This window comes from Planococcus citri, chromosome 4 (genome assembly GCF_950023065.1).
Source record: "Planococcus citri chromosome 4, ihPlaCitr1.1, whole genome shotgun sequence".
Taxonomy (NCBI): Eukaryota; Metazoa; Arthropoda; class Insecta; order Hemiptera; family Pseudococcidae; genus Planococcus; species Planococcus citri.
This window is the reverse complement of record NC_088680.1, coordinates 58,307,699-58,324,927: the sequence shown is the minus strand read 5'-3', so window position 1 is coordinate 58,324,927 and position 17,229 is coordinate 58,307,699. Positions and strand designations below refer to the sequence as shown.

Genomic DNA, 17,229 nt, shown 5'->3' with positions numbered 1-17,229 from the left:
TCCGATCAATCGGGATCATCATTACACCCTTAGTTTTAGTACGTTTTCAATAGGTACTTTTTCCAAAAGCAAGTATCAATCCTTCAATTCAAAATGAAAGTTTACAAATCAGAGAATAATTCCCTCACCCCCCCCTCGCCATTAATTTTGTTTAAATGTCTTTTGACTCATCCTAAAAATTTTAGAAACTAGTTCAAAACATTTTTCTATCAATTTGCACTTCTTGTGGCAAAAAACAAGACTTCTGTTCGTGGAAACATTTGGGAAATGAGATGCCCGAAAAATTGAAAAGCTCTGTAAGCTGAACGAAAGACTCTTCCACAAAAATATAAAAATGATAAGTATTACTTAAAGGTGTAGGAAATTGAATTTTTAATCGTCTTCTAAGCATTATTTTTTAGCTAGGAGGTTTAATTTTCGAGATATTGATACAAAAATTTGAAATGAGATGTCTGAAGCTTAGAAGTGATGGGAGGCTGAACGACAATATTAGAGCTGAAGTTGTATAGAGAATTAAATATCCAATTGACCACATGTCATTAGTTTTTTCCTGGAGGCATTTCAAAAATGAGATGGCTAAAAAAATTGAAAATTTTACCACTATGTTTAGGAAAACACTAGCTTTTTCGCATTTAAAAAAGCCCATAATAATATAAATCTTCTAAAAAATCTTGAAATGATCATTTCCCTAGCATACCTATTTTGAAAGCAAGGCAATGCCAAAGATGAATAATACTCCAAAAAATTGACTCGAACAAATAAAATACACACTTTGAATGAGTAATCATGTCCAAATATCTCGTATCTCATTCATCAAAGTCTTAGAGTATACCTCACAAAAAAGCGCATTTTTTTGAAAAAGGCTCGAAATAAAATGAATTAGCACTCATCAAATTACCTGTAAGGATGACCTTGATCGGTTTTTTGCACAGCTTGAAGAACATGTTTGTAAATACGGAATCCCATAGCTAATACTAAAATCGTGAGACCGGTATTGGCAACAACGCTGATCAATGAATAATACGCCATTGATAACAACAGCACTAGTCCGGAAACGAATACGATGGCGGACAGCTTTGGATCTCTCCAATAGATAAAAGCCTCCACTGGAAAAAACACCAAAAAAAAAAGTTTAACATTAGTATCAATTAAGCAATTAATGAAAGTTAACGATCATATTAAGCAAACTATGAAACTTTATCGTACACATTACCTAACGTCATGCTTGATATAAAAATTCACTTAATAAAAAATAATAAAAAAGCAGTATTTTTGAAAAATTCTCTAAATCTCGCTACTCAATAGACGATAAGAAATGCGGAAATTTTTTTACCCGCGGCCGCACACGCACAATTAATTTGTAAATGTTACGCGCAAGCGCCATAGTAAAAGAAGAAGCTAAAACACGAGAAAAAATTTGGCCAGAAATCAAAATCCGCTCACTTAAGATGCCGGCTCGACTGTCGCATTCGCCGTCAAGACAAAATACCTATTTCGTGTTGTAATCGGGCAAAATATGAAATTCTGCAGCGTGTCTTGTGCATCAGGGTGGGTGCTGTTGGTAAATATTTCATTCGGGAGTAAATTTTGCAAACCAATGGAAAATATGTAAACCAGAATATGATTCGAGTATAAAATGAAGTGAAAAATTTTTTTCCACGAGTTTTTTTTTTATCAACGATCAAAATTCAGCACCGATCTTCTCCCCCTACCATTCTGAGTTTCAAGACTTGATCTTGAAGTGAAAATTATTACTCGTAAATTACATTTAAAAACCAGCCACAGGTATTTTTTGAAAATCTTCGCAGTATAGATCTAGGTATAACTTTGGGAACCATTGAATAAAGCACTTCGAAATTTTCACGATTGATTCCCCAATTTTTTTCTTAGGTTTTGGTCAAATTAACGTATAACGTTCATTTCCAGTACGATGACTCCACTTTACAGGGATTTGCAAAAATCTCCCCTCCACGGCTTCTACACTTTCAAAGAACTAGAAACGAAATAAGTAGTATGCAAATACCTATTGGCGAGAAGAAGTACATATAATTCACCGATATCTACTCGTATTTTCCCCCAACGAGTTCCCTTTTCACCCAATACCGACACGATATTGAGCTCCAATTACATATACTTTACTTTTTCAATCGATAGTGTCACATTATCAGCTCGTATTTGTAAAATAACGACGACGACGACGTTTACCTACCCACTAATTAATCAACTTCATGTGCATAAGTAAACTCTCAGTCACAGTCGAATAAATTTTATCGCACTTATAATAACCGCGTTTTCAAAGTACACACATGATGACAATGCAAGATATTTCAAAAAAAAAACAACAACACTCAAACAAAGAAACCATTATGCAATTTTTCTCACTCACTTGTACGTACGTATACTTTGAAGGAACAGACCAGACATATTGAAAATTGATACCATCGCGCAATTGATATTTTTCCACCATAATTGCAAATCACAAACGACTGCTATAAAATGAAACGTAGACACACACACAGTAAAATAAGACGAACTCTCATGCAAATTTCGTACGACCTTGTTATATTTGCTCGTTTAAAGTAATCGTACAAATGGGCAGATTTTGAACGTCTATTACAACCTACAGTAATTTGATTACCCGAAACTAGATAAAAAAATTTAATCCATTGAGGAGAGAGGAAAGGAACACGAGAAACCTGCAGATACTAGATAATTTCTTTATATGTATAAATACAGCGGCGAACTGATAAAGACAGATTTTTGAAAAAATGGTGCATAATCGAACAAGTGAAGTGGAATTTCCAAAATACCGCTGGAGGATCCAGAAAGACTGGAAATTCCCTCTAATCAATCTGCGAGAGTGAAAAAAATATACGGTATGCTTACACAAAATTTCAGCTTTTCAACTCAAAATTACAAGAAATATCATTGGTTTTTGATTTTTTTTTTGGCGCGAATTTTATTTTTTTAAATTCTCAAAAATCAAAAAAATGATCTTGAGCAACTGCAATTTTAGCACGAGGAATTTTTTTTGCACGCTCTTAATTTCGATCTACCTTTGTTTGAACCAAAAATCGAAATTGAAAAAATACAGAATCAAGAGAAAACATCAACAAAACAGACACATTATTTTTCATTTTATTTATGTAGTTCAATTTTAGGGAATTTTCAAACTTGAAATGTTTTTTGAGTGAAACATTTGGCGCTATATCTTGACTTTTTTGGACTTTTTGACGTGTTCATTTCTTCAATTTCAAAAAAAAAAAAAAAAAGAAATCGTAAAAAATTGAGAAAAATCTATTTTATTGGATGCTTTTTGCAAAATAAAAATCATCAACAGCGATTCTTCACCCTCGATTTACCTGTGACACTAATTCAAATTTTCTTTTGTTGAAAAACAGGAATATATTTTATCAAGATAGCGATATTTACTTTAAAAAAAAAAAAACAACACTTACAAATTGGAAGCTACACAAAACGGGTGAGGAGGGGGTGTATTTTTGAAATTTGATGGAACATTGCAAAAAATCTTGGCTTTTTCGGCAACAGCTCAAAGTTCAAAACTTAATTCAATTTCAAATTTTGACAGTTTAAAACATTATTAACAATTTCAAAGTTTCACAATTTTTTTGAATTTTTTACATAATTTTAAAGTTTTGTTTTCAGTATTTTTTTTTGGTTTAGTGGTTCCATGATGTCTTTAGTATTTCATACACGCTTGGACTAGGAATCGGAAAAGCACAAAATTAATTTTGGCCAACTTTAGGAGTTCTCAAAATAATGATTCGTTTATTTAAAATACGATAATTTTATAATCACCTCTTCAAAAAAAAAAAAAAAAAAGATGGTGCAATGTTTATTGGAATTGAACAATACGTAGATATCAAAAAAATCACCCAAACTAGAAAAAATAAAAAAAATTTCAACGTTCTTTGTAAGGAGGATGGGGAGGAATTAGCTTCCGCCCCTTTCAAAATATATGAAACCCCCCCTCCACTTTATTACATAATTTAGAGGATTATACAAATGACACCTATTTTTTTTTTCATAATTACACATCTGATGAAAGAGCTCACTTAAAATACATAATATGATTGAAAAACTAAAAATGCATATTTTCCAAGAAGATACGTTTCTTAGAAAATACGCATTTAATTTCCACAAATGATCACTCATTGATTAAGATTAATCACGGTTTAACATACAGGGTGCCCAGAAATGTTGACCCCTAAAAAAATTTTCTGCTAAATGTTTAGGTTGATCACACTGAATGATAATGATAGCACATGATTGGTTGTTAGACTAAGGTGATAACTAGGGCTGAGAAAAATATTTTATATCGTATTTTTTTTTGTATGTAGTATACTATAGATAAGATATATCCAACATATAGTTTTACGTTTCATAAAATTTCGAGTCGATTGAGCCCCATTTGTTAGAGAATATTTTGGTAGGTATATTTTAGGCATAAATGCATATTTTAGCATATTTTGGGTTTTTTAGGGAATGGCAATATTCAGAAATTTTCTCAGTTTTTGGAGAATATTTTTTAAAAAACTCACAAAGCAGGCAAAATTTTAAAACTCAAAAAAAAAATGTAAAACGCAAAAAAAAACATTTTTCAATTAAAAAATTAAAATTTGAAAAATGAAAAATTTGTTTTCTAAAAAATCAAAAATTATGCTAATTTTGATGGAAATGATAGAATTTCTTATTCATTTATCTAAAATATCACATAATATCAACAAAATGAAAGAGGGAATGAAATTCTCTTTCAAATGATACCCATATTGTAAGGGATTTTTTTTGCATATTTCGGGTTTTTAGGGAATATTTTGACATAATATTTTACGTTTTTTTGGAAATATTTATAGGGAATATTTTAGAGTAAGTGGTAGTAAAATGGACCACCTAAGCCTTTTTTGAGATTACTCTTCACCAAATTGACCATTTTTGGTCATCGAGGGCTTAAATGATAGATACATATGTCTAGTTTAATAATATTTAATAAAACTACCACACAATTTATAAAAAGGAGTAGAATTATTACGCGTGACAAGGCGAAATATTGAAAAAAACTATGACACATGTCGATTTTATTCACGCTATATTTTGAATATTATCAATTAACCGTACGTTTCGGCACTCTCGTTGCCTTCTTCAGCGGTAGAAACAAGACTGAAAGTATAACACAATTACGCAAGTACAGAACATAGATGAAACGCAGTACATATAGATAAAATAGATGAATGAGACTAGAAAAGACAGGAAAATTCCACACCACCTTAACCTATAACCAGACGATAAATTTCGTTAAAATTAGACAAATCAGTCCTGAAATTGATCGCATTTTTGGCCTGATTGATAAAAATACATTCGAGAATTCGTCTTTTTAGGGTGTTTTTTTCAAAAGCCAAAATTTTAGTATTGTCAAAATCAAAATTATGCCCTGTCATTTTCGAATGTTCGCACAGAGCAGTAAGAAACGTACGGTTAATTGATAATATTCAAAATATAGCGTGAATAAAATCGACATGTGTCATAGTTTTTTTCAACACAATTTATATACAGGTGGAGCAATTTTCATTTTGGCGAAGGTATCAAAAAAGGGGGTCTGACTTTGTGGGGTAGTAAAATGGACCACAGCAAAAAACACCTTAAAAAACGCATGAAAACACTTAAATGGTAGAACAATAGAGCACCTTAGCTTTTTTTATTTTTGTGATTACTTTTCACCAAATTGACCATTTTTGGTCATCGAGGGCTTAAATGATAGGTAAATATGTCTAGTTTAAGAAGATTGAATCAAATTACTTCGCAATTGCCTAAATCAAATCAAAAAATTGGAATTGTTGTTGTGGTCCATTTTACTACCTCACAAAGTATGACAGATACAAATACATTACAGATGAATTTCATTATGAAAGCTCGAGCCAAAAAAATATGTCTAATAGATGAAAATAAAGCTGAAAGTATTTACTACTCAACTCAAGTTATCGTTCAGCAAGAAATAAATTACAAAAAATACAATCTGCATTCCAATCAAAATGTTTAATTTTTTATTGAAAATGAGAAATTCACACATTTTAAACAAACTGCCTTATCACTTCAAAAGTCGGAAATAATGAGTGATGGTCACCTAAAATGAAGTATCAGGTACAAATAACACCAGTTTCTGTCATTTCTCACCAGGTTGCGCAACTGGATATCACTGAAACTACTGGTGGTCCATTTTACTACCACTTACTCTAGCATTTTTTTGAAAATAAATATCTCGCTCTAGTGATAACATTGCACCAATCATAAATGCATCTATTTCACGTTGCCAACCTATACATATATTTTTAATAAAAAACTTTCTTTGGGATTCACGATATTTCTGGGCACCTTGTACCTGGAAGTTCGAAAAAATTCGGCTAAAACTATTGGAAAACAAAAATTTCCAAAAACATGGAAATCAATTTGGACATCTAAAAATTCAGTTGTGGATTATTCTCGACCTAGGTACTTGACGATTTTTTTCAGCATTTGGCCCGATTTCTAGACTTGACATCTCGAATGAGTTCTTTGACTAGAATATCGAGGAAAACATTCAAAAAAAATCAAAAATTTCCTGATCCCAGCGAGATTTTTGAAATTATTATACAACAGTGTTTTTTGGAAGGGTAAAGGATGAAATAGGAAGCTAAAAATTTCACCACCATGTTTCCAGATCTTGAACGAATCAATTTCTACTTGGTAATTTAAAAATTCGAGGACGTGGACTTTTCAATCCCCTTATCAGGATTACTCTTTCATAACTTTGAACATGAAAAAATGAAGGTCAAGTTGGAAGAAGGGGCAGTACCGAAACTTGAAAGATCTGAAATTGCTCTTAAAGAACTGAATCAGGCAAAATTCAAGTGTTACGAGTTCGATTTTCACCATCTACTCTACTCATCCATCTAGAGCACCTGTTTGCGTGAAGTCTACATTTCCTAGCATTTGACCATTATTCCAACATCCCTATAACCTGCTTTCTTGCGTTGTATACATCCTTCGTCCGTCACCGCAACCCTCCTTTTATCACCAACCACCTTCTTTTGTTTTCTCCCTCCTTCGACGTGCTGTCTGTTTATAATAGAGTATTTCTTCGATGGCATTAGTTCAAATGCACATCTTCCGATCTTCGAGTCTTTGACATTGGCAATGGCAACCACCACTTTGTGAAAAATGTGTTCCCCACATTGCAATAAACACACGAGTTCACGGAAAGAATAAGTCCAAAGCCTGAAAAAATTAAACGTTTCAAGAACACGAAGTTTTTGAACAGTGGATAATTCCTAAATGAACACTTCACTACACATCGAGAAATATTTGATGTTGGCGTTTCTCTCTCCTCGTTTACTTTCAAAATTTCGTAATTAGAGAACAAATTAATCAATTGGGACGTTTTTCGAGAGAAATTCATTCAATTTTTTTTTTTGGTTAAAGAAATCTCATATTTCTAATGGAGACCATCCTCAGCAATATCATCAGAGAACGTGTTCACGATCAATCAATTGTCGTATCCCAAACACAATGTTCAATATTATTCAATACTCGTCATCCCCTCTTCACCCCTCAATTCACCAGTAAACATCGTTAATTAATACCGATAAATGAGTTATTTTAATTTCCTAGTACATACGATACAGTTGGATACATGCGAATGATAAACACGACATGGTTGCGTCTCTCGGTCTCCTTATCACTACTTTCGCACAGAACACGTGCGATAGCAGTTTTTCTCATCACGTCAGCAGTAGATTTCTTCCAACATAAAATTGCACTCAATGCTAAAAACTTTTTTCTTTTCACAACCAGAAACTATTATAGGTAGAGAGCTAGAATTTCAAAGCTTTAATAAATCTACGACACTTCCCAACAACTGCAACGTATAACCCTTTCCAAGTTGGGCATTCATTATTTTAGCAACACCCTATATTGTAGTCGTTCCTCGTTCGTATTGATTCGAGTAAAGTTTACAAAATATTAGAATTTCTGACGCGTACACACACCGCAAACTGTTGCATGAAAGGTTTCATTATCACGTTCCGTGAAAATGCTTCAAAACAAAAACACCAACATAGCTTAGCAATAAAATTATGCTCGACAACAATACCAGCAACAAATCGTACAGCCAGATCAGAGAGGAAACGTATAATTTGAATATTTATTACGAGCTCGTCACCATTTTTTCCTGCAATTTCCCCAAAAAATAAATACTCCATCTTGCCACAACAACGTGTTTCCTATTATAGTACTAAATCTGAACAAATGAATCGCTATTTTCCACTCATCTCTCCGCTTGAGGCGTAGAGCCGGAGGTGAAGTGAGGTTCCCCTACGCCAAACATCTACCAAGTGAACTAGATAATTTGCAGGTGCTTCGTAGATCGTATAGCCCGCCTAGCCGAACGTTTAAATTGCATTCAAATTAAACTAATAATTACACAGTGTTGCTCGCTACCATTAGCTGTACAGAAAGTGCGAAAACGTGGTTCACTTTCACTATTTTGAGAAGGTATAGGTACCATACGTAGGTGTCTTGATTTTGTACGAGAGCCTCATAGTTAGCCAAAATCTCAAACAGATTGATGTATACGAGTACATTTCAGATCTGATACTAATAACTCTTCAAACTTTGACCTTTCAATCAACATTTAGCCTAATCACAGAATCGTTCTTCCTTCCTTATCAGTCACTAAATAAAACTTATCGTCATCGGCCAAACACTTGTAAGTACATATACAGATAACTGTAAGATAGGCGCCAAAATACATACCAGGTCCTCTCTCTGGTAAAGGATAATTGGTCGATGAAGATCTACTGTATGGTTTGGTATTACGACGAGGTGCCATCTTAAATACGTACACTAGTTTATTTATCACAGACGATTACGAAAAATAACGATATTATTAAAAAACCGAAAACAAAGATATCCTAAAACTAATGGAAAAAGATAGAAAGTAAACCATCTAACGTAAGCAACTATAAAATATACACTACGAGTACATTTGTACAACTAACTAAGCCACGAATGAAAGAAATGTGCACTCGCTCTCAACCCGTTCCAACCGAACACATCAGTTCGGTTAACTTGTTCCAGCAAAGCATTACGTTGCGCCGTCGACGCAGGCAAGAGATACACACAATTCGCCGAGTGCTTTCAAATCAATGAAGACGTACACAGTTTACTATTTGAACAATTTTTCATACATTATATGTACAGTACACGTTGGCTCGACACGAAAGCAAGGCAGAAATGATTCAAATTTCAAATTATCGAACGTTTCTCTTTTTTTTTTTTTAGTGGATGATAAATTTCAAGCATATGTACACCCATCAAATTCCAAACACTCGAAAAAAAATGTGTTTTATCGCTGGGTATTTTTTTATTTTGTCAGATTATCAGTTCTAAGTCGAGTATAGGCAAACAGATGTTAGAATTGGGTGATCAAAAACGCACATGAAGTGAAGACAATGAAGAGGTAGAACCAAGGTTTCAAATTTGGTTCATATTGTTTTTTTTAATTATTTTTTTTCAAAGCAATTCGTTTTTTTCTGAGAGAAATTCTAGAATTTTTCTGATGCTATCAAAATGCAAAAAAAAATGATAGAAATACAAGCAGTCTTTGTCAAAAATAAAATGTGTCACTCATTGCTAAAATAGAGTACGATTTTTGAGAACCATTGAATTTTACAAGGCCAAATTGAAAGGTTTCTTCAATTGGCTAAGGAACTGACTGAGTTAAACGATTACAATGAAATTTTGTTCTTCGTTTGTACACGAAGGATGATTTATCCCCTTCCTTACCTTCCTCATTGTTTTTTTTTAGTAGGAGAGGTGAAGAAGCGATGGTAAGGGGGCTAAATTGGTTCGAATATTCATTTTAATTACGAATCTCGATTATTGTCTCTACCTGTAGATTCTTCTATTTTGAATACAGGCCATTTTATTACCAAATTTTTTATGTTCGTCTACAAAAATTATGCCAAAAATTAACGTTGAAAATTCAAAAAAGATAAAAACAGTTCAAAATTTAAAAAATAAATTTTGTCATCGATTTTTTTTCATGATTACTAGTGCCTTCAATTTCTGAGATACTAGATGACTTTAGCAAAGAGCATTTTTCGTTTGTCTTTAAAAATTGTACTCATCAAGTTTCAAATTTGAAGTCTTTTTACGTATTTTGAAATATTAATCGCTTAAATTTCAATTAAGGTAAATTTTAAAAAATCCAACATAGGGTATAGTGGCCTTTTGAGCACAGTTGCCATACAAAAAGGTTCGTTCTGATGGGAGGGGAGGGAGGGGGCCATTCACAAACTCTTCTCTTACTCACCCCTAAATAATTTACCAAAGTAATTTTTTCATTTTTTTTCCAACTGAAAGAGATAACAACACTTACTCCAAAAAAGTTTTTTTTGTACAAAAAAATTCTAAAAAATCGCATTTTTTTACAAAAATTGGCTGAAAATTCAATTTTTTTTACCAAAAATTATCAAATAAAGCTGTTTTTAAAGCTAAAATTGTCAAAATCTCGTTTTTTGACCAAAAGTTAACAAAAGTTGTCTTCTTTATTGTGTTAAATTCTCAAAACTTTAAAAAAAATTGGATTTTTGTAATTTAAAAAAAAGTTAATTTCTATAATTTTTTAAAAAATTCAATTTTTGTAATTTCAAAAAAAATTCAATTTTTTGTAATTTTTAAAAAAAATCAAATTTTGTAATTTTTAAAAAAAATCAAATTTTGTAATTTTTTTAAAAAATTGGATTTTTGTACATTAAAAATTTGATTTTAATATTTTTTTAAAAAAATTGAAAATTATGTAGGTATTAAATTTTTAATTTTTTGTTCTTCGAAAAACAATACATATTTTTACTAATATTTGACGATTTTCTGATTTTTGGGAAGATGAATAAATGGAAGGTGTCAAGAGTGCAAGGGGGAGCTTTAATTTTCAAACAGTAAAGATATTTTTTTCCTTTCAATAAAAGTTAATCTAGGAAAATTAAAATTTTCAGTTTTTTTCGTTTCAACAAAAGTACTGCCAGTGCCCAGAAAAATTTAAAAGCTTCACAAAACATCGAATGCAAGGAAAAATTCCACTCACTGCAAATGCAACGAACCACCACTCTACCTGAACTTTCGACACTAAAACGGAACTTTATCGACAGGCCATGGCACCTATTGCACCGCTACCTTCACCCATAAGTTTTCTATTTTGTAACATGGACAATTATCTAGTCTCCCTCAGTATACATGTAGTAGGTATAACACACGCGAGAAGTCCACCAAAAGTTGAATAAAACGCCTATTGAATGAAACACCCCTTCGAGTTTTAACAATATTACCATAAATTTCACGCAATTCGAATTACATACGAGCTACATTTATAATAGCAATAAAACTTACACGTTACCCCTAATATACCATTTTATACGAGTACATACAGGAGTAATGAATCGACAAGTTTTTCAAATTTTCACTTTTCACGCAATGTGACGAGGTTCGAACTTGGTGGAACTTGAATCAAATTTATTAGAGAGAGAGAGTGGAATAAAAAAATTAAATTCATCAACACTTTGATTGATAAAATCATACAATTTGTTTTCGAGTTCTAGCTACTTGTGTGTTTTTAAAATTTTTTTCATGGATTAGATATCTAAGCTTTCGAAGAACAAACCTACCTACTTGGGAGCAAAATGCAACAGCCAGATCAGGAGCGATAAAGAGACTCAGAGAACCCATACGCGTGTTCAACGAGGGTAAAGTGCATGTACGAAATGCATCAAAGTAAACTTGCTCCATAAATAAAAAAAGTAAAATAAAAACACAAGGTAAAGGTAAACGATGCTATTAATTATTCACGAGAACACTGGCGCCGTATTTTTGCATCTAGCTTAGCTTTGAATACCTTTTTACCTCTTTTCAAAGAACCTACTGCTGTTTTTATTCGTTCTTTGACAATATTTCAGTTTCACCACACAAAGTCCATTATAATGAAACCTTATTTTACTTGTATTAAGGTATTAGCATAGCAGCATCCACCAGAACTATATTATAAAGTCAACTAACACTCGTAGTTTTTCAAAACTCCAACCAAAGTCCAAACTTCAAACTTCAAACTACTTGACGAATTCTACGAAAAATAAATAAAAACAAAAACTCATTCATCGTGATTCACCGATAAGAATATTTTGGATGACGATGGTACAGCAGCGTACAGATTACGATTCGCATACTCTCATCTTTCATTACATTCAATACCAATCATCTGAAGGTTGGTTTTACAAGATTACATTACGTTTGTTTACATCCGCTCCAACGATCCAGTTACTGGTCTAGAGTTGATGCACGTACGTAAATAACCGATCAATAGCATTATTATTGTTTATACTTCATTTTATATAATCAACTTTGTAATTTAATTCCGCACAAATGAAGGTAAATGTATCGATATATCTGAGAAATAATCCCCCAGTAAGACACTGGTACTCGGTAGGATGATACTAACACCTTACGACTAACGTTTCCTCCACACTCCTTAGTCCTTATCGTAACACCGAAGACAAAGACGAGTTCATAACACAACAATGTCGAATCAATTACGTTCTGAGTTATTACAAAGATAACGCTACTCAGATAACATTAATCTGTATAAAAATTAGTCAACACCACCCAGATAACCCTCATGACTCGGTTTTCGATACAAATTAAACGTTACTTTACTTACATTCGGCTCTGGTTAACATGATGATGAGAGTACGAAGTAAATTTTCACACCGAAATATACGTTATCATACACAAATTGCAGCGACCACGATCACTCGAGACGACGAAAAATTCATACACGAAACGCGAACTCGTCCTAGAGAGATATTCTGATAAGCGCGTTATCACTGCAACCACACGGTTCGAGAAAAAACTGCAAACTGTAAGAATGAATATCAATGTAAGAAAACTTTGGCCAATTTCCACCGACCGCGAATGCGAAATTCTAATAATACGGACATGTAATCAGGCCTTGTACCGGCTACACAGCTTAAAATTAAGCTCTATCGCTAAATTTCGCGAGAGTAGTATCCTCTAGACTCGAAGATTTCACACACAAATATACCAACAAAATCCCAAAATAATTTACGCAGTAAAATGCACACAGAGAGACCGAGATAATTTCATCCCCACCAGTTCAACCAGCGCTACAAAACAAACACAATGAACATAACGTTTCGTAGTAGTCGCACTTCCACCAACCAGGAGATCGATACAGCCCTTTGAAAAGGGACACTTCAGTTCGGATGTGTTCGGATGTATTCGTTACTAGAGCAATGGGTTCGGGTGTGAATGTGAGTACATTTCTGACCGATATTTTCCTTTTTCCAACATCGACGAGGAAAATTATTACGTAATTTTTTCTGCTCGTCCCTCGTACTGTACTGTGGAAAACTCATTGTCATTTCAAGTTCCTTGTTGTTGTTGTTGTTGGTTGAAAAACTGTACGCATACGCGATCTATGTACACATGAGAGAAAAAAGTACAATTTTATCGTTTGCTCGAGTATGAAATAGAAGTCGCTAAAAGACCCATTTGTAGTTCTTTCTTATCTACATTCATTATTCTGTTTAATTTTGAACGAATTATTCCCCTTCATTGTATGGTTCTGCTACGGGTTGTAGGACAGCAACGAGCACACATTCAACAGCTTGGAAAAATTATTTGATCGATGAAAAACACACCCTCATTTATAAAACATAATGCTAACTACAAACAAGGCATTGAATGTTGTGTGAAATCAATGGAACAAGCAGTGATACTCGATGAAATTAAATGAAATGGTTAAATAAGCCCTATTTTTCACTCCTCTGGTTTCGAAAAAGTTATGAATTTCTCAATGATTATAATTAGAGAACTAACGAAATGAATAATAAAGAACGAGCAATCTCCCCTCCCATGTCTTTGAAGAAAGCTCAACTTTAATATCAGTCAATTAATTCAAAAGTTGAGAAAATAGTCACATAAATGCTACGTAATTACAACTTTTTTAGCCCACATTTTTCAAAATTTGTCAATTTGTCATCATTTAGGTACCGCCAATTTTTCCTAAATCAAAACTCGAGATACCAAAGTTGATGGACTGTAATGAATGAACTATTGATGAAAATGAGCCCTAACGACTTCAACGAAAAAATAAACTGAAACATGAGGATATTTTGCTCTTCTCTGATACTTTGAAAATAGAAACGATATTATGGTTCCTATTTCAAATTAAAAATAATGAGAACTTTTTGACACACGTGAAGCTCATCTCGTTTTAAAAATTCAACTTCCCAAGGATTTTCTTCATTTCTTGTGAAGGAAAATGCTTTAGAAATCATGAACGTGCATGCTTCTGACCACGGTAAGGGAGGGGGAGAAAATAATCTGTCTGAAAACATTTGAATAGGTATTTTTTTGTGTCGGTGGTGAATTGAAATCAACTTCTAATACTTTTTGAAAAGTAGAAAGGAACTAGGAGGAGGTGTTAAAAAAAACTTTTCGTTAAAATTCTAGGAAAAAAAACTTAATTTTGGCTAAAAAATCGATATTTTTGGTGATTAAAAAACAAACAAAAGATCAAGTCTTCATCATAATTAATTCAAGACGAGACGAGACGAGTTCAGTATAATCAATCTGAACACATTTCTAAAGTAAAAATCCCTCAAAAAATGTGTATTAATTTACAGTTTTCTTTCATTATTTATTTTATTTTATTTTTGTCGAACCTCATGTTTCTGTTACCTAAGAATTGATTTTTTATGATGAAAATATCGAACGAACTTTCAAAAATCGATTCAAGATGAACTTGATAATTTTTATCAAAATACCTAAGTACTTCAAAAATGAATCACATCATCAGGATGAAATTAGGTGCTCTTTAATTTTGTCCATCTCAGATTTTTTTTTCATACTTAGTAAAGTATTCTTAATTTCTGGAGAAAATTATTATTTTTTTAAAAAAAAACATTATACTTAAACACCCTAAAAAACAATTTTTGAAATGAACTCACCAAAAAACACAGTTTTCTAAATAAAAACTAAAGGTCATACGAAAAAAAAATGGAAAAGGAGGAGAGTTGCGATAAGGCCATTTTTTGGCCCCAGCTAGTTATCGACTCAACCACTCTTAAAATGTTGTAATAAATGTTCCAATTCCGAATCCGTGGTTAGTTAACCCCAAATGACCATTTTTTGGGCTCCAGGGATTCCCAAAGTTGTGAATGAAAGAAGAATTTCAGGAACCACTGTGTATAAATTTCAAATGTTTTTTAGCGTAAAATATCTGTTTGATCCTGATAAATGTTATGCGAGGAGGTTTTTTATTTTCGACCCTCGGGGGTAGAAATGGGGGGGGGGGGTCATTTTTTTTAAAAAATTTGGAACCATCCAAAATTTGAGCTATTTTGGGTCAAATTCTGACATTTTTATTATGTTGAAATCGTGAAAACGTGATTTTAATGTCTTTTCGAAGAGTTAAATCTCAGAATTTGACCCAAAATAGCTAAATTTTGAAAGTTACTGGAAAAATCATTCGAAAAATTATCGAGCACTTGCTAGTGTGTTTTAAATGCAAATTCTTCAATTTATTTGAAAAATATCCATAAACGCCTTTATTAGGGGTGCCTAAAATGGGGGGGGGGCTCAAAAAAAAAAGGTTCAAAATTACGAATATACAAGAAGGAGCTTAATTCGACTTTTTCATCTAGAGTATTGAATATATACCTCAAAACGTTACGTTTGGCCCAGATCGCAGGTTTCTAGTTTCCCAGGGGTTCCCAAAATATCGAAATTACAAATAATTGGAAAATTGAATTTTGAGTAACAGGGAAAATTTTTATTGAACTCAAAGGAGGTCTTTGAGATACTAATAAACTGTAAAAAGCTTTTTAGCGAGGTTCGAAGGGGTAGGATCAAAATGATAGTTCCAAAATTTTCAAAAAATTGAACCCCCCCAATTTCTGCCCCCGAGGGTCGAAAATAAAAAAACCTCCTCGCAAAACATTTATCAGGATCAAACAGATATTTTACGCTAAACAAAATTTTGAAATTTATACTCAGTGGTTCCTAAAATTATTCTTTCATTCACAACTTTGGGAACCCCTGGAGCCCAAAAAATGGTCATTTCGGGTTAACTAACCACGGATTCATATTTGGGACATTTATTACAACATTTTAAGAGTGGTTAAGTCGATAACTAGCTGGGGCCAAAAAATGGCCTTATCCCAACTCCTCCTTTATTTTGCAAGATCAATCCTAAAATGGATCGTTGAATTTTTTCAAAAAAAAAAAAAACGAAACTTCCAACTTGAAAAAAAATAAAACAAATGAACAAAAATTATACGATTTTTTTGGAATTTTTCTAAACTTGGAAAATGAATTAGGTAGGTATATACATACATAGAAGTAAATAGATGTAAAAAAATGTAAACTTTTTCAATTTTCAAAAAACAAAAAAAAAAAAAACGTTGAAATCTCAAAAATAATTATAAACCGGCATTATTCCAAAAATGTTTATCCATAAACATTTTGCTTCTTTGGAACTTGTACTAAAAAAAAGCTTTAATTTCAAATCGAAAACCTACGTCATTCATCGAACTAAATTACTCATTTTTTTTTTAAATCTAGAAAAATATGAAACTTTAAAAAAGGATGTTGAGGTATTTCATGGGAATAATCGCATACCTAAGTGTATCATTACCTACGCAAGCAAAAATGATAAAAAAAATCAAACAAAACAACTAATAAGTATGTTGTATACTCAGACTCACACACATATTCTATGAATATTTCTACCAGACCTAAGTACTTGTATATGTAAATCATCAATTTATTTTATGAGTCATGCATCATGCAAAAAATATATGTACTACGAGGGAAGCTAAAGGAAGCCATAGGCTGGGACGTGTACTAGACAATCATGCATTTCTACAGCAAGCCTGCAGATTTAATTTTTACCTGTAGGGTTTAAACGTTCAGGCTTAAACCAAATATCTGAAACAACACAACCATACACAATTAGTAACATGTACGGCGAATAAAAACTATAGGAAGTACCTATACGTAGTATTTCTATCTATCTCATCTCATCATTTATTCCAATAATGTTTTGCACGTGACAAATTGACGTTGACGATGAATCATTTTATCATAAAAATAATACATACA

General features: G+C 32.5%; 1 protein-coding gene across 4 annotated transcripts in view; it reads right to left on the bottom strand.

Moving 5' to 3' along the window:
- Positions 1 to 17,229, bottom strand: part of LOC135843749 (reticulon-1-A-like) — a 46,270-nt gene that overhangs the window by 12,295 nt on the left and 16,746 nt on the right. For 2 of the 4 annotated variants that reach the window (XM_065361737.1, XM_065361735.1), the window contains exons 2-3: positions 17,020 to 17,055; positions 899 to 1,106 (exon numbers count right to left, since the gene is read on the bottom strand). In XM_065361737.1, coding sequence (XP_065217809.1) covers positions 899 to 1,106; positions 17,020 to 17,055 — 244 coding nt within the window. Of the gene's footprint in view, positions 1 to 898; positions 1,107 to 8,805; positions 9,167 to 17,019; positions 17,056 to 17,229 lie in introns of those variants that run through there. The other 2 variants (XM_065361738.1, XM_065361736.1) reach the window with 2 other exon arrangements.